Source organism: Rhinoderma darwinii, chromosome 3 (genome assembly GCF_050947455.1).
Source record: "Rhinoderma darwinii isolate aRhiDar2 chromosome 3, aRhiDar2.hap1, whole genome shotgun sequence".
Lineage (NCBI taxonomy): Eukaryota > Metazoa > Chordata > Amphibia > Anura > Rhinodermatidae > Rhinoderma > Rhinoderma darwinii.
In genome coordinates this window covers 130,054,620-130,076,952 of record NC_134689.1, presented here as the reverse complement: position 1 = coordinate 130,076,952, position 22,333 = coordinate 130,054,620, and the positions used below count along the sequence as shown (strand labels likewise).

The window sequence follows — 22,333 nt, the reverse complement described above, 5'->3', positions numbered from 1 at the left end:
CCTTTATTCTATGGGTCGGCACGATTACGGGGATACCAAATCTGTAAAGGTTTTATATGTTTTCCTACGTTTGCACAATAGAAACCCTTTTAGAAAAAAATTACTTGTTTTTGCATCGCCGCGTTCCAAGAGCCGTATGTGGGCTTGATTTTTGCGAGGCAAGGTGTAGTTTTCGTTAGTACTATTATGGGGTACATGGGACTTATTGATTAACGTTTATTTTTTATGAGGGGAATGGGAGAAAAAAATAATTTTGTAATTGTTTTTGATGCATTTCATCCGGCGGTTTAATTGACGTGTTACTTTTATTGGTCATTACGATCGCGGCGATACCTTTTATATGTGTATGTGTTATTTGTTTTGACACTTTTACTAAATAAAACCATTTTTTGGGGGGAAAAAGTGGTTTTATATTTTTATTATATAAACTTTATTTAACTATTTTACTTGGCCTAATAGGCAGCTGCTGAAGGCAGACCTGGGGGCCTTTTTTAGGCCCCCGGCTGCCATAGCATCCCGACAAGGCCCCGCGACTTCTTTGCGGGGGCGCTTATGGGGTGACAGAGGGATCTCCCTCCCCCTGTCAAACACATTAGATGCCGCTATTGACAGCCGAATCGAATGGGTTAAACTGCTGGAATCAGAGCGTGTGTATAACATCCGTGATCCTGCCGCTGATAGCGTGGGTACACTGGCAGTACCCGCACGATCAGAGGACGGATATATCTGTCCTCTTGTGGGATCTAGCTCCTGCATAGGGCGGATATATCCGTCCTTCGTCGTTTGGGTGTTAAGTAAATAAAACTCAGATGAGGAAAAATAACACCGTTTCTTGATGGAGCTATTTATACACTAAATTCCTTTGGGCTCTGTTTACACTTGTAATTTGTAATCGTAATTTCGGCTTAACGCTAACTACGACGCATAGCTGGATCCATTGTACGGCGAAGGCCACCAGTGCCTGATGTATCTCATTGACTCACCATGGGTTCCGTTGTGGGTTTTTGTTCTGATTGGAAGAATAGCGCTGCTTGCCGCACTATTCTTCCTATCAAATCAGCTGGGATTGCCCACTGAGGCTCCGAACAGAGTTACTGACATCTGTGTAATGTGTAAACCTATCCTTAATGGATTTACAGATGTGGTTGTTTTGTTTTGTTACACTCAACGTAAATACTATTCCATAAAATAGAATGTCAAAATAACGATGGTTCCCTGATAAATATTTGTTGGATGCATCATTCCCTTTATAAGCTAGAATGCAGCAATTCAAATAGTGAACAGCAGTCGCCAGGAAAATATATTCTCCTTTCCATGGTGCTGTGAATAGAATAATGGCCCCCCAAATGTTGTCAATGGAGAGAAAAGGCGGTTTGGATGGGCTGATGGCCATCGTGCTTATTTCCATTGTAATTTGGTTTGCCGCACCAGTTGTCCCTTATTACTGCACTTGCTTGGGTGATATCTATTTATTAGGCATTGTGTAAGGGCAATTCCCTAATAAAGAGAAGGTTTATCTTTGATAAATCTTTACATAGAAATCTCACCAGTTCAATTTCCTTTTGTTGCCTATACCTCCCATTATCAGTTGTGGTCAGATTTATGGCCTCTTCTGAAGGATTTCTGCAGCGTTCGGGCCCGTGCATACAGCTGTATAAGGCCATGTGTACACGGTCAGGATTTGCACTAGGCAAAGTCGCCTGTTGATTTTGAAGATAATCCATGGCAAAGATCCGCAGCTGAAACTGCTCTCTGCCACGTATTGACATGCTGATCCCCATTGAAGTTCAGTGGAGCGAATCTGCTTCTTTCCAGCGTGGATTCCACGTCCATAATGAACGTGCTGCAGATTTTAACCCCTTCGTGGCTGCTCATACGTGGTTTTCACAGCAGTCCTTAAAGTGTAGCTAAACATTTGACAAACTTCTGACATGTCTTAGTGACATGTCAGAAGTTTGGATTGGTGGGGTCCAAGCACTGAGACCCCCTCCAATCGCTATAACGAAGCGCTCGTGTGAGCGCTCAGCCGCTTTGTGTCCGGCTTTTTCTGGAAAGCCGATGTATCGGAGAACGGGCTCATAGACTTTCTATTGAGTCTGTACACCGATACATTTATTTCCGGAAAAAGCCGAACAGACACGAAGCAGCTGAGTGCTTACACGAGCGCTTCAGCTGCTTCGTTTTAGCGATTGGTGGGGGTCTCAGTGCTCGGACCCCCACCAATCCAAACTTCTGACATGTCACTATGACATGTCAGAAGTTTGTCAAACGTTTAGTTACACTTAAAGGGTACTTATGCCACAGCGCCTTTCCATGGCACTGTGTAATATGCCCGGCACGGGTGTGGGGCTGTTTAAAGACAGCCGGGCTCCTGCTCTAACGGGCGGGATCGAAGTTACATCTGATTCTGCCTGTTTATCCCCTATTGACCGCAACATCTAAGTAGTTTCAGAGGGAAGGGGCTTCCTTTCTCACCCCATGGGCACCCCTGCTATACGATCGCAGGGTGCCGATGGTTTCCTTGGCAGCCGGGGTTCTAACAAAGGCTCCCAGGTCTGTCATTGTATGGCTAAAAGGTCGTGATAAGAGGCAAAGCCTAATAGAATTTCTGTCAATTTTAACACTGACAGCCATAATACACTAAAATACAGAAGTATTGCAGTGTATTTAAAAAAGCGATCGACTAGTAAAGTCCTATATTGGGACTGGGAAAAAAAAGGTTATTTTTTTTTCTATAAAGTTACTAATAAATAAAATCTACTTTTCCCCTTACAAAATGCTTTATTATGGAAAAAAAAAACTAAAAACATTAAAAAGCTCCACAGTTGGTATTGCTGCATCCGTAACAACCTGAACTCTAAAACTATTCTGTTTTTTTAATCCGCATGGTGGACACTGAAAAATAAAATAAAAAATGCCAGAATTGCATCTTTACGTTTATCCTGCCTTTCATAAAATGCGATCAAAAAGTCGTATGTACCCCAGAATGGTGCCAATAAAGTCGTCCTGCAAAAAAAATAAGCCTTCGTTAGGGCTCTTCGAATATGGCGACACAAAAACAAATACTTTTAAACCGTTTTGTTTGTTTTTTTTATTTTTATTTAATATTGCGCAAAAGTAGTAAAACCAATAAAAACGATAGAAATTTGGTTTTGCCAAAATCTTAACGATCCGCAGAACAAAGTTATTATGTTATTTATAACACATGGAAACGGCGTAGATTTAAGATGCGTAAAAAGAGTAACATTTCTGTTTTTTCCATTACTCCCAAAAAAGGTTACTAAAACTTTTAGCAATAAATTAGATGTACCCCAAAATGGTGCCATTAAAAAAAAAAAAAAAAAATGTCCCGCAAAAAAACAAGCCCTCACAAGGCTAGGTCTATGGAAAAATAAAATTAAAAATTATGCCTTTTTTAAAAATGGGAAAAAAAATCCACTTTTTCATTAAGGCCCAAAATAGGCTGGTCACCAAAGGGTTAAAATCTGCAGCTCAGTTATTATTTTGCATATTTTTTTCTTTCTGCAAAAAAAAAAACCCATTCACGTACATTCCACGAGTGGCGAGGAATGCGTGCCTAAATCCTGCCTGAATCCACAATGTCTTCCAAAGCATGCTCTATCCCTAAAGTATTATAACTTCGCATTGCTTCTAGGGGAATATATTGATTGTGGAGGGGGTATCATATGGCATCACACAAAGTGCCTGCGGTTCCGTATTGCAGAAGGGTGAAGACTCAATGTGCAGCCATATAAGGTTGTGCATTCTGCTTTGCCACGGACCTTTTATTTTTAAATTCTTAGGGTATGTTCACACAGAGTGTTTTCAGCCGTTTTTCGGGCCTTAAACGTCTGAAAAACGGCCGAAAAATCGGAAGCAGAACGCCTCAAAACATCTGCTCATTGAAATCAATGGGAAAAACGGCATTCTGTTCCGATGGGCAATCAATGGTAAATACGGCTGTGAAAAAGAAGTGCAGGACACTTGGGACGTTTTTGGAGCTGTTTTTCATAGACTGTATTGAAGAAAAGCTCCAAAAACGTCTGTAAAAAATGCAGCGAAAATCTCGAGTGGCTTAAAAAAAAGTCTGAAAATCAGGAGCGGTTTTCACTTGAAAACAGCTCCGTATTTTCAGACTTTTTTAGTCTAGTATTTTCAGACTTTTTTAGTCTAGTGTGTGCAATCTGCGCAATTCTTCAATCTATTTTAAGAGCTCACCACAGGCTATTCAGTTTCTGATAGAGAGACTTAGGCCTTGTTCACATGTTTTGGATTTTATACAAATTTTATACATTTTATTCTAAAATCCGCAAACAATTCGCCTCCCATTGACTTCAATGGCAAATCTGTGCTTCTGTGCAGACACTGAAGAAAGTTTCCGTGTGGATTTAAAATTTGCGTTGCGGAAAAAATAAGTTTCGTGTCTACGTTTTTAAAGCTATAGGCAAATCTGACGTGTGAACATAGCCTTAGAGTGGAGTGCTCACTGAACACTTGTGTGCATCTATCGGGCTAGCTAAAATATGGTCACTTATTGTGTTGACTAACTTGCTTATAAATGTGGTAATGGGAACGTAGATCATGGATTTATGTTTTCACCAGGAAATAATAATGGTCTTTAGCTTTAAAAGGTAAAAGCAGCACAATGCATTTAAAGGGGTTCTCCAGTATTTGAATAATTAAAGTAATAATATTGTGCCCACTGGTCCTCATGTATGTGGTTTTTTTTTATTGTATTTTTTTGTTGTGTGTTTTTGTTCATATTTGGATTGCATGGAGCGGATAATGTTACTTTTGTGTCCAGTATCATCACGCAGATTTACTCTGGGACTCTAGAAAAAGTTGAGCTTTGTGCACATTCACAGCCCTATAGAGGGGGGACCCAACTAAAACGTGGGCTAGCCAGACGGTACTCCAATGAGCCGTGTCTGATAATGGTGTGTAAACAATGCTAAGGCTGGATCGTTGTGCTAAACTAAGAGCTGAATGAGATATGAGGAGGGGCTGAAAATTTGCGTTAAATGTCAGTTGCAGGAGAACCCCTTTAATACACTGTGGAGACACATGTATGGGTTGTGAAAACTGAAGCCTGGTACAATACTTTGCAGCAGCTCTCACTTATGTTTGTGTCTCTCTCAGCCACTGCCTGATCATCCAGACCCTGGGGGGTGCAGCAGTCCGTACCATTTTGTGACAGGTAAATGAATATATCTTCAAGTGATGTGTAGGTGCGGTGGACTGGCATTTACCGCTTTCCATGGATCCTTTTCTTAGTCACTTGTGTGCATGTGCTCCTCTGAAAACTGGCTGATCTAATAACTGGGCTTCTAAATTGAAATCTTAAACTCCCGATGCTTGACTAGATGTCAAGTGTGACTTGTAATTCTTAAATTTGCGAATATAACCAAAATATATTCGTAAAGATTCCTGTACAAAGAATTGTATTTCCCCTTTGCTATTCCAGTTTAGATCAGTCTGCGTGTATGTGTCTAGGTGGAACACATACCTTTCCATGTTACCGTTGGTTTTGTGTGCGCCATTTTGCAGTTTGTACTTCAGTGTATGTATAGACTCCATATAAACTAATATGTATGAGTGCTCTGTGAGAGGCGGTAGTTTGTGCCATTTCTGTAAGCCTTCATACATTGCTCATATCCACTCCTACTACGCAAACTTGTCAATGAGGCTATGAGGGAAGCCATATTTGCTCTGTGTCAAAATCTATTCACCCTATTTTTGTTGTCTCTATTCTTCCTGAATGTCCGATAACTGACAAAGTAGTTTATTGGAATAGAGGTGGATGTGAAATTTAAAGAAACCATGTTAAATGGTCTTGCCAGAACGGTTTTAGAAATTATAGTTCTGCTTAACCCCTTAATGACCAGCCTATTTTAAACCTTAATGACCAAGCCATTTTTTACATTTTCCATCATCGCATTCCAAGAGCTATAACCTTTTTATTTTTGCGGGACAAGTTGTACTTTTTAATAGCACCATTTTGGGGGACATATTTATTTATTAACTTTTATTAACTTTTTTTTGGGGGGGAATAGAAAAGAACCTGAAATTTCGCCACTCTTTTTCGCGTCTTAAATCAACGGCGTTTACCGTGTGATATAAATAACTCTAACTTTATTCAGCGGGTTGTTACGATTGCAACGATACCAAATTTGTATAGTTTTTGTATGTTTTACTACTTTTACACAGTAAACACGCTTTTTTTTCAAAATTATTTGTTTTTGTGTCTCCATATTTGAAGAGCCGTAACGTTTTTATTTTTTCGCCGATGCGGTTGTATGAGGGCTTTTTTTTTCGCGGGAAGACTTGTAGTTTTTATTGGTACAATTTTGGAGTAGATGCGACTTTTTGATCACTTTTTATCACATTTTTTTAAAGTCAGGATTCACAGAAAACAGCAATTTTTCCATAGTTTTTTTATTACATTTTTTACGGCGTTCATCGTGCGGGTTAAATAATGTAATAGATTTATAGTCGGGGTCGTTACGGATGCGGCGATACCAAATATGTGTAACTTTCTTTACTTTATTTAGTTTTTTTAATAGTAAAGCATTTTGTAAGGGGAAAAGCTGGGTTTTTCATTTTTTTTTTCAATTTTTTTTTTTAAAATGAACTTTATTCAACTTTTTTACTAGTCCCATTAGGGGACTTTAATACGCGATTCTCCGATCGCTATTGTAATACACTGCAATACTTTTGTATTGCAGTGTATTACTGCCTGTCCGTTTAAAACGGACAGGCATCTGCTAGGTCATGCCTCCGGCATGATCTAGCAGGCATTCGCTCCAGGCAGACCTGGGGGCCTTTATTAGGCCCCCGGCTGCCATTGGAGACACAGACACTCGGCCATCGTATCGCCGGGTGTCGGTGTGAGAGAGAGGGAGCTTCCTCCCTCTCTCCAAAACCACTCAGATGCGGTGCTCGCTATTGTGCATCGCATCGGAGGGGCTAAACGGGTGAGATCGATACTAATATCGATCTCACATGGCAGAGCAGGGACGCTCCCAGCCCTCAGCTGCCTCTGGCAGCTGAGAGCAGGGAGATTTGACGCTCCCTGCTCTGTTTACTTTATCCTGATGCAGTGCCGTAAAAAGGCACATGCATCAGAATAAAGCCCGTTAGTGGCCGCCGTTAAATGGCGTATTGGCGGTCACTAACGGGTTAAAGGGAAAATAACTTAAAACGTGTTCTAAGGCCCCATGCACCCGACCGTAAAAAATCTTCGTAATTGCGGACCGTAATACGGACCTTTACGGTTCTATTGGGCACGGGCGCCTTTCCGTATCGCTACGGATAGGTGTCCGTGCCATAGAGCCGTGCCGGGAATTAGAGCATGTCCTACTTTTCGTATTTTACGGGCCGTGCTACCATATTTTGTATGGGAGCATGGCCAGAAAATGTGGGCAGTGATTACGGGCACGGCTGTGTGCATGAGGCCCAATATATAATAGACATGTCAGAAGATCAAAATTATGTGATCCATGAGCTCCAACCTCTGCAGACTTAGATTATTTTCACACCTGCCAGATACGCTGTGCACTTTTACGCCGCCTATCCAACCTAGAACCCGCAGGGAAAAAGGGCCGCACCGAATTTTGGTGCAGATTTTCATCTAGAATTGCTGCTGTGGAAAGAGCAGGGAAAAAAATGCCAATGCTTACTGCAGCCTGGCCTCCAATGTCATGCTGCAGCCCATGTGACTGTTACAGCCTGTGATTGGCTGCACGGAGAATTGTTCGGGGAACAAGCAACCATCGCTATAACAGCGCCAGGGGAAATGATCCCGATCCAAGAGTATTAAATAGTTAAAATTAATTCTTGCCTCACTCCCAGAATAAGTGAAAAATGCAATCTTGTTGCAACGTTACAATCCCACACTGGGATCGGAAGTGATGTGTCGTGGGCTGGCTTGGTGGATATATAAGGTGTGTGATAGGCTGTCTGAACACATACCACTTATTGTTGCCATGGGTAAAAGGGGCAATTTATCAGAGTTGCAAAAAGGGATGATTATTGGCTTTCAGGCCTAGGGTGGCGGTATTTCTTAAACAGTGCAGTTTGTGAACTGTTCGCGTGCTGCTGTGGTGAATTTGTATCATGAGTGGACAAATGGCACGATTGGGAATAACCGATGTGGAAACTACGGAACACCACATGCCACTGATGTGAGAGATGAACGTCGGCTACGAAGGTGCGCGAGGGCCGAACGACACGCTTCAGTGGAGCAGTTCAGCGTGAAAATCAACCGGGGGACTACCAGACGTGTTTCTAAAACAATAGTTCAGCAAACCCTACGGCCTATGGAGCTCTGAAGCAGACGGATGGTCACTGCTTCTATGCAAACAAAGGTGCATAGTGTCTTAGGCTTAGATTTGCACGGCCTTGTCGGAATTGGACCACCGATTACTGGCAAAGGGTTGCCTTCTCCGATTAGTCACGTTTTCTGCTTCATCGAACCGATAGATGTTGGTGTGTCAGGTGAGAAACATCGGCGAACAAACCGCCTACAACCGTTGCTGGAAGAACACAAGCTGGTGGCGGCAGCGTTATTGTCTGGGGAGTTTTTTCATGCCATTCTCTGGGCCCACTCATCCATGTGGAAGGCACTCTGAACCGATTTCGGTATGAATCAATCCTTGCGGATCATGTCCACCCATACGTGCTGTTTGTCTTCCTTGGGACAGGTGGAATCTTCCAGCAAGACCATGCGACATGTCGCACGGCTAAAAATGTCCAACAGAGGTAGGAGGAGCACGACCAGGACTTCCAAGTACTTCCCTGCCCCCCTAACTCGCCAGACTTTAAGCCAGTTGAGCATCTCTGGGGCCACCTCGATAGACTTGTTCGCTCTATGGATCCTTGCCCACGCACCCTCCAGCAAATGTGGGTTGCACTGCAGTCATCATGGCTCCAGATACCTGAGACAACCTACCAGCACCTTATTGAGTCACTCCCAGCCCGTCTGGCTGCTGCTGGTGCTGCACGTGGCGGTTACTCTGGATATTAGCTGGTGGTCATAATATATATATTTTACAAATGTTTTCATTTTTTCAGATTTGCGTTTTTTTTGTTGCGGTGGAAACACTTTTCCACCCCAAAAATCACAAATCCGAAAAAATAAAAATATATGCATATTTTTTTTAGTGTTTAAAGTCTATACCTACCCCCGGAATTGTCATAACAATAGTCACATATTTTCCACTGCAAAAATAGCAACATTTGTTATTTCTTTGCAGGTTTTACCTCCTATTGAATCTGTATGGAAAAAACGCAACGAAAGTGTAATGATTCCGCAGCATAAATTGACATTCTGCGGATGGGATTAATAAAAACACTGCAGGTCAATATATGCATGTTTTTCCGCTGCGTGTGGATGAGATTTGTTCAAATCCCATCCACTTTGTTGCTACTGTAAGGGTATGTTCACACACAGTGACCAAAACATCTGAAAATACGGAGCTGTTTTGAGGCGAAAACAGCTCCTGATTTTCAGACGTTTTTGTAGCAACTCCCGTTTTTCGCTGCGTTTTTTACTGCCATTATTGGAGCTGTTTTTCCAATGGAGTCAATGAAAAACGGCTCCAAAAAGTCCCAAGAAGTGACATGCACTTCTTTTTTGCGGGCGTCTTTTTACACACCGTATTTTGACAGCGACGCATAAAATTAAGGCTCGTGGGAACAGAACACCGTAAAACCCATTGAAAGCAATAGGTAGGTGTTTTTTCAGGCGTAATTCGAGACGTAAAACGCCCGAATTACGTCTGAAAACGCTGCGTGTGATCATACCCTAATACGCTGCAGATTTTCTTTAATGAAAGAACACGAACGTGAATGGGGCCGTTCAGACTGCCTGTGAATTTCAAGCAGCTTATGTGCGCTGCGTGAAACTCGTGACATGTCCTATATTTGGCCGTGTTTCGCGCAGCACGCACCCATTGTAAATGGGTGCGTGCAAATCGCACACGGACGCACTTCCGGGTGCCGCGCATGATGCGCGCTACAGTAGGAAAATAAATGAATGGAAACAGAAAAGCAGAGTGTCATCATGATGCCGGCTGCGCGAAAATCACGCAGCCGCGCACCATATGCTGATGACACACGGACCTTTTGCACGTGCAAAACGCAGCGGTTTTTACGTGCGCAAAACTGACAAGTCCGTGTGAATAAGGCCTTAAAGAACCCACTTTGAGATTTCTAGTCAGTGAATCTATGCTTAGAATTTTCTGAAATCACTGGTGGTAGAAGCACAAAAAGATCTAGAATGGACGTGGGACATATCAGAAAATCATGTTTGGCTGAATTTTCCTGTTTTTGTCTGGTGCTTTCAATTGCGTGAGAAACACATAAAAAAAAAAGAAGTTCTTTAACTTGCGTTTTTTTTTAATGTGTTTTTACATGCGTTTTATTATACATTGCCTTTCAAGTTCTATAGAGAAGCCTATCAGAAAAAAATTCCATGCCCGGAGAATGCCGGGTTTTGAAGAAAAAATTAATAAATTCCACTGAAGCCAAAAAAGCCACAACCCGATTTTGTATAACTTTTTTTTTTTTTTAAATGCCTATAGACTAACCCCTAAAGGACACAGCCTATTTTGGCCTTATGAACCAGGCCAATTTTTTCAAATCTGACGTGTCCCTTTATGTGTAACGATGGTATAATTTATAGTCCATCACCTGGACTCCATCTACAGCAGTCCTCTGTAATATATTAAATACACAAAGAAAACCGATCCGGAGTTGATATATAAAATATAACTTTTACTATATATTTTTTTAAAAGGTTCTTTATATAGAAAAATTTTGGATGATTGTTTTTTGCATGATCAATCCATACACGGTGTATTCAAGTAATATTTTGTGAATTTAACAAGTCTCATAAACCTCATCAGATAGCGGGATATTCTCCCAAACAAACTAATTTCCAATTCACAAGAGCGCTCCATAGACTTCCTAGTTTGTGTATTTCCTTGCATAGACAATGGATATACATAAAAGCAACCAAGGGGTCAACGCCCCCCTACCCGTCTTGTGTTGGATGTTTTTCGGAATTTGTCAATACAAGGGAAACGGGGAACCTCTCCTCCATATTATTTAAAATCCTCCCCTTTGTTACTTTATATGGAAATAACTTTGGAATGCTTTTATTTTTTCAAGCGATTTATGAGATTTTCTCGTGACACATTGTACTTTTAACCCCTTAAGGACGCAGCCTAGTTTTGGCCTTAAAGAGGCTCTGTCACCAGATTTTGCAGCCCCTATCTGCTATTGCAGCAGATAGGCGCTGTAATGTAGATAAGAGTAACGTTTTTATTTTTAAAAAACGAGCATTTTTGGCCAAGTTATGACCATTTTCGTATTTATGCAAATGAGGCTTGCAAAAGTACAACTGGGCGTGTTGAAAAGTAAAAGTACAACTGGGCGTGTATTATGTGCGTACATCGGGGCGTGTTTACAACTTTTACTAGCTGGGCGTTGTGTATAGAAGTGTCATCCACTTCTCTTCACAACGCCCAGCTTCTGGCAGTGCAGCACTGTGACGTCACTCACAGGTCCTGCATCGTGTCGGCACCAGAGGCTACAGTTGATTCTGCAGCAGCATCAGCATTTGCAGGTAAGTAGCTACATCGACTTACCTGCAAACGCCGATGCTGCTGCAGAATCATCTGAAGCCTCTGGTGCCGATGTGGCCGACACGATGCAGGACCTGTGAGTGACGTCACAGATCTGCACTGCCAGAAGCTGGGCGTTCTGAAGAGAAGTGGATGATACTTCTCATCAGAAAGCCCAGCTAGTAAAAGTAGTAAACACGCCCCGATGTACGCACATAATACACGCCCCGATGTACGCACATAATACACGCCCAGTTGTACTTTTACTTTTCAACACGCCCAGTTGTACTTTTGCAAGCCTTATTTGCATAAATACGAAAATGGTCATAACTTGGCCAAAAATGCTCGTTTTTTAAAAATAAAAACGTTACTGTAATCTACATTGCAGCGCCGATCTGCTGCAATAGCAGATAGGGGTTGCAAAATCTGGTGACAGAGCCTCTTTAAGGCTCAGAGCCCATTTTTCAAATCTGACATATTTCACTTTATGTGGTAATAACGTCGGAATGCTTAAACCTACCCAAGCGATTCTGAGATTGTTTTCTCGTGACACATTGGGCTTCATGTTCGTGGTAAAATTTGGTCGATATATTCTGTGTTTATTGGTGAAAAATTGCACAATTTAGAGAAAATTGTGAAAAAATTGCATTTTTCAGAATTTAAATGCATCTGCTTGTAAAACAGACGGTTATACCACCCAAAATAGTTACTAGTTCACATTTCCCATATGTCTACTTTAGATTGGCATCGTTTTTTGAACATTCTTTTATTTTTCTTGGACGTTACAAGGCTTAGAACATAAACAGCAATTTCTCGTATTTTTAAGAAAATTTCAAAAGCCTTTTTTTTAAGGTACCTCTTGAGTTCTGAAGTGGCTTTGTGGGGCCTATGTATTAGAAACCCTGATAAAACAACCCATTTTAAAAACTAGACCCCTCAAAGTATTCAAAACAGCAGTTAGAAAGTTTTTTAACCCTTCAGGCATTTCACAGGAATTAAAGTAAAGTGGAGGTGAAATTTGCAAATTCCATTTTTCTTGCTGAATTTCAATTTTATTCATTTTTTTTTTCTGTAACACAGAAGGTTTTACCAGAGAAACACTACTAAATATGTATTGTCCAGATTCTGCAGTTTTTAGAAATGTCCCACATGTGGCCCTACTGCGCTCGTGGACTAAAACACAAGCCCTAGAAGCAAAGAAGCACCTAGTGCATTTTGAGTCCTCTTTTTTATTAGAATATATTTTAGGCAGCATGCCAGGTTTGAAGAGGTGTTGAGGTGTCAAAACAGTAGGAATCCCACAATAGTGACCCCATTTTGGAAACTACACCCCTCAAGGAATTCATTTAGGGTTGTTGTTACCATTTTGACCGCACAGTTTTTTCACAGCACGTATTTGAATTGGGCTCTGAAATGAAAAAAAATTTCATTTTTTCCAATAAAATGTCATTTGTGATCAAAATTTCTTATTTTCACAGGGAACAAAATACCCCATTTTGTTGCCCAATTTGTCCTTAGTGTGGCAATACCCCATTTGTGGTGATAAACTGCCGTTTGGGCCCATGGGAGGGCTCAGAATGAAAGGAGCGCTATATGTTTGTTGGAGTCCAGATTTTGTTGGATTGGTTTTCGGGTGCCATGTCGCATTTGCAGAGCCTCAGAGGTATCAAAGCAATGGAAACCCACCACAAATGACCCCATTTTGGAAACTACACCCCTCAAGGAATTCATTTATGAGTGTTGTGACCATTTTGACCCCATAGTTTTTTCACAGAACTTATTTGAATTGGGCTGGGAATGAAAACAAAATTATTTTTTTGAAATAATATGTAGTTTTGGCTGAAAATTTCTTATTTTCACAAGAAACAAAATACCCCATTCTGTTGCGCAATTTGTTCTGAGTGCCGCAATACCCCATTTGTTGTGATAAACTGCCGTTTGGGCCCATGGGAGGGCTCAGAAGGAAAGGACCACCATTTGGCCTACTGGGGATTTTCTAGTGCGACGTCATGTATGCAGAAGCCCCTGAGGTACCAGTACAGTTGAAACCCGCAAGAAGTGACCCCGTTTTAAAAACTACACCCTTAAGGCATTCATCTAGAGGTGTAGTGAGCATTTTGACCGGAGACCTACAACCCATAAACTGTAATGTGGGTTCTCCCGGGTATGGCAATACCCTACATGTGGCTGTTATCAGCTGCCTGGACACACAGCAGGGCCCAGAGGGGAAAGACGAGGGGGGATAAGCTGTGTGGAGTGCATCAGGGTAAGTAAAATTGGGGTAAATTATAAACCAAGGGATGTATGATAAATTTTAAAACACTTTCATACAGAGCTCTGGTTATTCGGGACACGTGTCACATTGATATATTGTGTCATCCATTATCGTCCTCTTATAGCAGACTTTGCACCTCTTTTGACTTTTTCCCTTCTTGCCAGTTTGGGGAACTTCTCCTGGAAAGTGTTGCCCTGGTACGATGCGTTTGGGCTCGCTTCCAGAAGTACTGGGTGCCCCCCCTTCTTGGTCCCTAAAGATTAGGTTCTTGATAATCACCTCTTGAAATTCCAGGTAAGTTCCCGTCTGGCCTGCACATCGACGTAGCATGTACGCATTGTACAATGCCATCTGTATGATGTGCCCGGCCAGCTTCTTATACCACATAACATGGCGCTGTAGGGCTTCAGGGCTTGATCTTACAAGTCCATCCCTCCCATGTACCTATTGTAGTCCAGGATGCAGTCTGGTTTGGGGGTGGCCTTTCCTTCATATATCCTAAACCTGTAGGTATACCCTGATGCACTCTCGCACAGCTTATACATCTTCACGCCATACCTTGCCCTCTTACCCGGCAGGTACTCGCGGAATTGAACCCTCCCTTTAAAATGTACCAGGGACTCATCAATAGAAATACACTTCTCGGGGGTGTATGCTTGGGAAAACCGGGCACTGGAACGGTCTAATAGGGGTCTGCGTTTATACAAGCGGTCAAAACTGGGGTCATCTCGGGGTGGGCACGGCTCATTATCAGTATAATGTAAGAAGCGAAGTATTGCCTCATTTATTTATTTTTTTAGGTTCCAGTTCAGTTCTGAAGTTGCTTTGAGGGGCCCATATATTAGAAACCCCTATCAAATACCCCATTTTAGAAACTAGACCCCTCAAAGTATTCACAACAGCATGTAGAAAGTTTATGAACCCTTTAGGTGTTTCACAAAAATGTAGAGCAAAGTAGAGGTGAAATTTACATTTTTTTAATACGTATTGCCCAGATTCTGCAGTTTTTAGAAATATCCCACATGTGGCCCTAGTGCGGTAATGGACTGAAGCATCGGCCTCAGAAGCAAAGGAGCACCTAGTGGATTTTGAAGCCTCTTTTTTATTAGGCACCATGTCCGGTTTGAAGAGGTCTTGTGGTGCCAAAACATTGGGAACCCCCCAAAAGTGACCCCAATTTGGAAACTAGACCCCTTGAGGAATCCATTGTAGTTTTCTTGGGGTGCATGCGGCTTTTTGATCAGCTTTTATTCTATTTTTAGGTGGCGTGGTTACTAAAAAACAGCAATTGTACTATTTGTTTTTTTTTTCTGTTTTTTTTTACAGCGTTCACCGTGCGCTATAAATGACATATTCACTTTATTCTGCGCGGCGATACGATTACGGCGATACCAGATGTTTATAGTTTTTTTTTTTATGTCTTATGGCGTTTGCACAATAAAATACGTTTTGTAAACAATCATTTACTTTTTGTGTTACCTTATTCTAAGAGCCAGAACTTTTTTATTTTTCAATCAATAAAGCCGTGAGAGGACTTATTTTTTGCGTAACGAACTGTAGTGTCCATCAATACCATTTTTAGGTACAAGCGACTTTTTGATCTCTTTTTATTCCATTTTTTGGAGGTGAAGTGACCAAACAATTGTGATTGTGGTACGGTTTATTATTATTTTATTTTACGGCGTTCACCGTGCGGGATAAATAATGAAATAATTTTGTAGTTCAGGCCGTTACGGACGCGGCGATACCAATTATGTATAGTTTATTTGTTTGTTTATATATTTTTATTAATAATAAATGACTGATCAGGGAAAAAGGGGGATTTTTACTTTTAATACTTTTAAATCTTTTATTTTCTTATTTTTACACATCTTTTTTTAACTTTTTTTTTACTTTATTACTTTGTCCCACTAGGGGACATGAGGGCAGGAGGCCCTGATCGCTATTCTAATACACTGCACTACATGCGTAGTGCAGTGTATTAGAGCTGTCAGCTACTCACTGACAGCAAGCATAGTGGGTCCTGACGTTGTCAGGACCCACTAGGCTCTCGTCTATGGCATAGCCGGACGCCATTGTTTGGTGTCCGGTTGCCATAGTCACCATCGCCGGCCGCTATCGCGTAGCAGGCCGGCGATGGCATCTTAACCCCTAAAAAGCCGCGATCTCTATAGAACGCGGCTTTTAAGGGGTTAATCAGCGGGGACACAGCGATCGGTCCCCGCTGTAGGAGCTGTGACAGCTGCTGAACAAGACAGCAGCTGTCACAGCTCCTGTATGTGTAGGGAGGACGGCCGAAACGGCCGTTACTCCCGAGACGTACTATTACGGCATGGAGCGCGAACGATACAGCTGCCATGACGTAATAGTACGTCAAGGAGCGGGAAGGGGTTAATGTATCAACCAAATTTTGACAGTGTTTATTTGTGAAAGGCCAAAATTTATAGAAAATTTGCATTTTTCTAAATTTAAATGTATTTGCTTGTAAGACAACTAACTATTTTTCGTGTGGTCTTACTGTCTAAAATGTACCATATGTCTACTTTATGTTGGCATCATTTTTTTAAAATTCCTTTTTATTTTTCTTGGACTTAACAAGGCTTATAACCTAAACAGCGATTTCTCAAATTTTCAAAGCCTATTTTTTTTTTTTTTAGGGACAAGTTCCGTTCTGAAGTGGCTTTGAGGGCCCTATGTATAAGAAGCCCCCATAAATTGGCCCATTTTAAAAACTGCACCCCTCGAAGTTTTCAAAACCGCATTTTATAAGAATTCTTAACCTCTTAGGCGTTTCACAGGAATTAAAACTAAGTGGAAGTAAACTTTTGAAATGTCATTTTTGCAGAATCTGTTTTAATACATTTTTTTTTCTGTAACACAAGGTCTTTGCCACAGAAACGCGACTCAATGTTTATTGCCCATATTCTGCAGTTTTTAGAAATATCCCACATGTGGCCCTAGTGTGCTAATGGACTGAAGCACCGGATGCACTCCGATACAAAGGAGCACCTAGAGGATTTTGGGGCCTCCTTTTTATTAGCATATATTTTAGGCACCATGTCGGTTTGAAGAGGTGTTGTGGTGCCTAAAAAGGGGAAATACACACAAAAAGTCACCATTTGGCAAACTACACCCCTCAAGGAATTAATCAAGGGGTATAGTGAGCATTTTCACCCACAGGTTTTTTGCTGAATTTATTGTAATTCAGTAGTGAAAATTAAAATGTAGTCAAGATTTATTTATTTTTTCTCATTTTCACAATAGAGAGAGGAGAAAAAGCACCCCAACTTTTTTAAAGCAAACTTTTCTTGACTTTTGGAGAACAAATTTTGCTGGAATGGTTTGCGGCGCCATTTGCAGCTCCATTTGCAAAGCTCCTGAGGGGCCAAAACGGTGTAAACCCCACAGAAGTGAGCCATGTGGCAAACTACACACCTCAAGGAATTTATCGAGGGGTATAGTGAGCATTTTAATTTAGTAAAATTAGGCCGTGAAACGGAAAACCGACATTTTTTTTATTTTTTTTCCCCCCGATCAAACGTAGGTAGACCTTTACATTTTTACAAGTAATAAAGGAGAAAAGGCACCCCAACATTTGTAAAACAATTTCTCCTGATTACGGCAATACCCCATATGTGGTAATAAACTGCTGTTAGGGCACACCGCAGAGCTCAGGATGGCAGGAGCGCTATTTGGCATGCCGACTTTGCCCCGAATTACGCCCGAAAATAGCGCCTCAATAGCGCTGACAAACATCTGCCCATTGAAAGCAATGGGCAGACGTTTGTCTGTTCACACGAGGCGTATATAGACGCCCGCGTCAAAGAAGTGACCTGTCACTTCTTTGGCCGTAATTGGAGCCGTTATTCATTGACTCCAATGAATAGCAGCGCTAATTACGGCCGTAATTGACGCGGCGTTCAAGCGCCTGCACATGCCGGTACGGCTGAAATTACGGGGATGTTTTCAGGCTGAAACATCCCCGTAATTTCAGCCGTTACGGACCCCCGCCGTGTGAACATACCCTTAGAGCTGTCAGTTATACACTGACAGAAAGCCTATTAGGCTCTGCCTCCGGGCGGGGCCTGATAGGCTTTCATAGTTGGCAGACCAGGAGGCCATTGTTAGGCCTCCGGTTGCCATAGTAATGTGGCTAGAACCCACCTAGATGCAGTGATTTTGCTTTTGATTACTACATCTAAGGGGTTAATCGGCTGGATCGGAGGCTAGCTCCGGTCCTGGCCTTACAGCAGGGTGTCATTGGTAATATACAGCTGACACTTCTGACCTTGCTCAATCACTGGCACATACAGTTATGTACCCGACGGTAACTGTACGTGGCATGTCGGTAAGGGGTTAAAGTAACATTTTTTTAATCTGCAGCAGCTTTTTTTTAAACCCAAAAAAACAAAAACCCGCAGTGAAAAATGCTAATAAACTCCACGATAAACACCGCAAAACAATCCAGCCTTAGGGTATGTGCACACGTAGTGTTTTCAGACGTTTTTCGGTCCGTAAACGTCCCGAAAAATGGCTGAAAGATCGAAAGCAGAAAAAAATGCTTACAAAAACCGCTGCAAAAAAGAAGTACATGTCACTTATTCAGCTGTTTTTGGAGCAGTTTTTCATTGACTCGATAGAAAAACAGCTCCAAAAACGCAACGAAAAACGCGAGTTTGCTTAAAAACGTCTGAAAATCAGGAGCTGCTTTCCCATGAAAACAGCTCCGTATTTTCTGACGTTTTTTTGCTAAGCATGTGAACATAGCTTTAACGTGTAGCTACTTTCTCATTTTGTTTGGTGTGTAGCAGCACTTCGCTAGAATACTTAAATAACTGAAGAACCACGCATTAGCTGCAAGTGCTATATAACCTAACTAAATGTGCACTCGCACAATGCAAGTATGCCATGTATTTCTGAAGCGTGAAAATAAGCTGTAGAAACTACAATGCATGGCTATGGGAAACCTATTGTGCAACGCAGACAGATTTCTCTAGTTCTTGCATTGGGCAATATTGGTGCCCATAGACAAACCTTTACAATGTATATGCTACAGAAATACAATGCACGTGTGCGCTCACCCTAATGCTTCTGAATTTCAAAATGCCCATTCTTGGCCTGACTGCTGACTGTTTTTTATGACCGTCTATCTTAAGGGTGTCTTCACTCTGGACTGACTTGCTGCTAAAAAAAACTAGCAAATCTTACCCAGGTACTGCACTAAATTCTGGCCGAAAGTCTGCATCCTATAGTGTTGAATTTGGTGCGGACTTTGTAGCGGTGAATCCAGACAAACCCCAGATGTGGGGATTAAAAATAATAATAATAATCCCCAATACTTCTGAAGCTTTTTTTTTTTTTCCACCTCTGTTCACACCTCTGTTTGTTCTTTTTCATCAGGCCTCAGGTTTTTTTGGACAATCAGAACAGCGTAGCATGCTGCAGTATTTTTTCCAGCAAAGAACACTGACACCTGATGAAAACATGACTGGGCCATTATAAATTAATAGAGAAAAAAAATGATAGTCCTAATAGACAGTTCTCCTGTGAAAACTGAAATCATGGTGCAAGTGTGAACAGAGACATTTTCTGCAGCGTGTGGGTGAGATTTTTAATTAAGACAAGGTTCTTGGTTGTTTGTGAAAGGGCACATATAAAAAACTAACAGAGGGGACAGGATGCCCGCAGAAAAACCTGGGTACGCAGGACTTTGAAAACGGGTCTCAAAAAACACAACATGCCTTCCCTCGCTATGGCGTTTACTAAACTGTAAAATTTGCAGCATCGTTTAAATCCATACACATTTGGGGGGTGGGGGTACGTACACATTTGGGGGGATTTTTAATGCGGCCCAGGCTTTCTCTGCTCCAGCCGTGTCACATGTGATGTCCGGTACATAGCACAAACTATAAAAAAGGGGGGCATGTACGGACTTGATAGCTTGCTGAAATGTTTACATGCAGCTGCACTCAGTTCAGTAGGTGCCATAGGGAGGGAGGGAGGGCATTTTTTCTTTACAAACCGTGTATTGTAAAGCCCTCTTATTCTTTAAAGGGTAACTAAACTTTCAGAAAACTTCTGACATGTCATAGTGACATGTCCGTGCTCAGACCCACACTGATCAAAAATTCTGAGACCCCCACCGATCACTCAAACGAAGCGGCAGAGGAGCTCGGGTGAGCGCTGAGCCGCTTAGTTTCTGATCAGCTTTTTTCGGAAAGCCAAGCCTTTTGTGTATGGGCTCATAGACTTTATATTGAGCGCGTACACCAATTGCTCGGCTTTCAGAGAAAAGCCGATCGGAAACCAAGCAGCTCCGTGCTCTTCCGAGCGCTTCTGCCGCTTCTTTTTAGCGATCGGTATGGGTCTCCGTGCTCAGACCCACACTGATCAAAACTTCTGACATGTCACTATGACATGTCAGAAGTTTTCTGAAAGCTTAGTTACCCCTTAAGGATAATGGTGGGTTTTACACGGGCATATTCTAGGCATATTTTACGCCTCGTAATATACCACAAAATACGACGAGAAACTGCTCCCGAAGTGTTTCTTCAAAGCGTTTTGCCATTGTCCATTGGAAATTGCGCAAATCTGGCTCAAAAACGCATCAAGAAGTGACGTGCACTTCTTTACGAGGCATATTTTTATGCTTTTTTTTTTTTTTTTTTAAACGGCGGCGTAAAGTTATAGCTTTTAACCATTGAAGAAAACCATAGGAAGCTGTTTGCAGGCGTTTTTAGGGCATATTTTGGAGCATAAAGCAGCCTTTTTAAGCTCCGAAATACTTATGAAAAAAACTCATACACTCAGACCTAAATAAATTTTAAAAAAAATACATTCTGCAGAACTTGTTTTAAAAGTTTAAATATTCTTTCTGCTTCGTATATCTGTGCTTGGAAATGGGCTGAACTGCCATTATCAGGGACATGGTTATAAGGCTGGGTTCACACAAACATGTTACGTCCGTAATGTACGGAACGTATTTCGGCCGCAAATACCGGACCGAACACAGTGCAGGGAGCCGGGCTCCTAGCATCATAGTTATGTACGACGCTAGGAGTCCCTGCCTCTGCGTGGAACTACTGTCCCGTACTGAAAACATGATTACAGTACGGGACAGTTGTCCTGCAGAGAGGCAGGGACTCCTAGCATCGTACATCACTATGATGCTAGGAGCCCGGCTCCCTGCACTGTGTTCGGTCCGGGTCTTCCGGCCAAAATACGTTCCGTACATTACGGACGTAACATGGTCGTGTGAACCCAGCCTTAAGGGTACAAAGGTGGTATTTGCATTCGGGCCCAGGAGCGGGACTGATGGGTTCAGTGTCAGCAGGTCCTGTGTGTCTAAAAACTAATTTAAAAGCTGCACCAAACACAGATGGAGATTTTTAATTAGAAAAAAAAAAAGTCTGTTTGCAACTTTTACATTTTAGTTTTTATTAAAAATTATTTTTACTTTTAGCGATACAGCTGCTCTGTATTCTCTAGGTTCGCAGGACTGACTGATTTAGTGAAAGCGGGTGCTGCGTGTCCAACATGCAGGATCCACCTGTTATCCATCACATCGAAGTTGATACCCTAAGGGATCACATCTAAGTTATGTTCACACGCACTGTTTTCAGACGTAATTCGGGCATTTTACACCTCGAATTACGCCTGTAAAATCGCCTCCATTACACCTACAAACATCTTCCCATTGCTTTCAATGGGTTTTACGATGTTCTGTTCCCACGAGGTGTCATTTTACGCGTCGCTGTTAAGACGGCGAGTAAAAAGACGCCTGTGTCAAAGAAGTGCATGTCACTTCTTGGGACATTTTTGGAGCCGTTTTTCATTGACTCCATTGAAAAACAGCTCCAATAACGTCCGTAAAATACGCTGCTAAATTGCTACAATTGCTTTTTTTTTTTTTGCAAAAACGTCTGAAAATCAGGAGCTGTTTTCAGGCGAAAACAGCTCTGTAATTTCAGACGTATTTTGCTACTGTGTGTGTGAACATACCCTAACAGGTAGATCCTGTGTCAGAGACACGCAGGACCTGCTGACACTGAACCAGTCAGTCCTTCGAACCTGACAGATTCAGGTCTTGGCGCACTATACAGCTGCTTTGTATAGAGAATACAGGGCAGCTGTATCTCAAAGTAAAAATAATTTTTAATAAAAGCTAATTTGGAAGTTGCACAAAACACAGACGTTTTTATTAAAAAACAAAAATGACCTGTTTCTTAGAGGGCATGAAACCCTAAAAAAATAAATGTTTTCTTACTTTTAAGGGCATGACCACACATGGCGGAATTCCTCCGCAACTGTCCGCATCAATGCCGCACAGAATCTGCGTTGCAGATTCTGCAGCGGATCTGCACAAAATGTGCAGAAAATTGATGCGGACTGGCCGCTGCGGACTGCAGGAAAAGTGCTTCTCTTCTCCCTA

At 41.8% G+C, this 22,333-nt stretch overlaps 1 protein-coding gene across 5 annotated transcripts in view; it reads left to right on the top strand.

The window, feature by feature from the left end:
• The window catches only part of FAM53C (family with sequence similarity 53 member C), a 53,805-nt gene that overhangs the window by 11,001 nt on the left and 20,471 nt on the right, over positions 1-22,333 (top strand). For 4 of the 5 annotated variants that reach the window (XM_075856729.1, XM_075856728.1, XM_075856727.1 and 1 more), the window contains exon 3: positions 5,140-5,197. The exons of the other annotated variant lie outside the window; for it this stretch is intronic. In XM_075856729.1, coding sequence (XP_075712844.1) covers positions 5,140-5,197 — 58 coding nt within the window. The remainder of the gene's footprint in view (positions 1-5,139; positions 5,198-22,333) is intronic. 5 annotated transcript variants of the gene reach the window in all.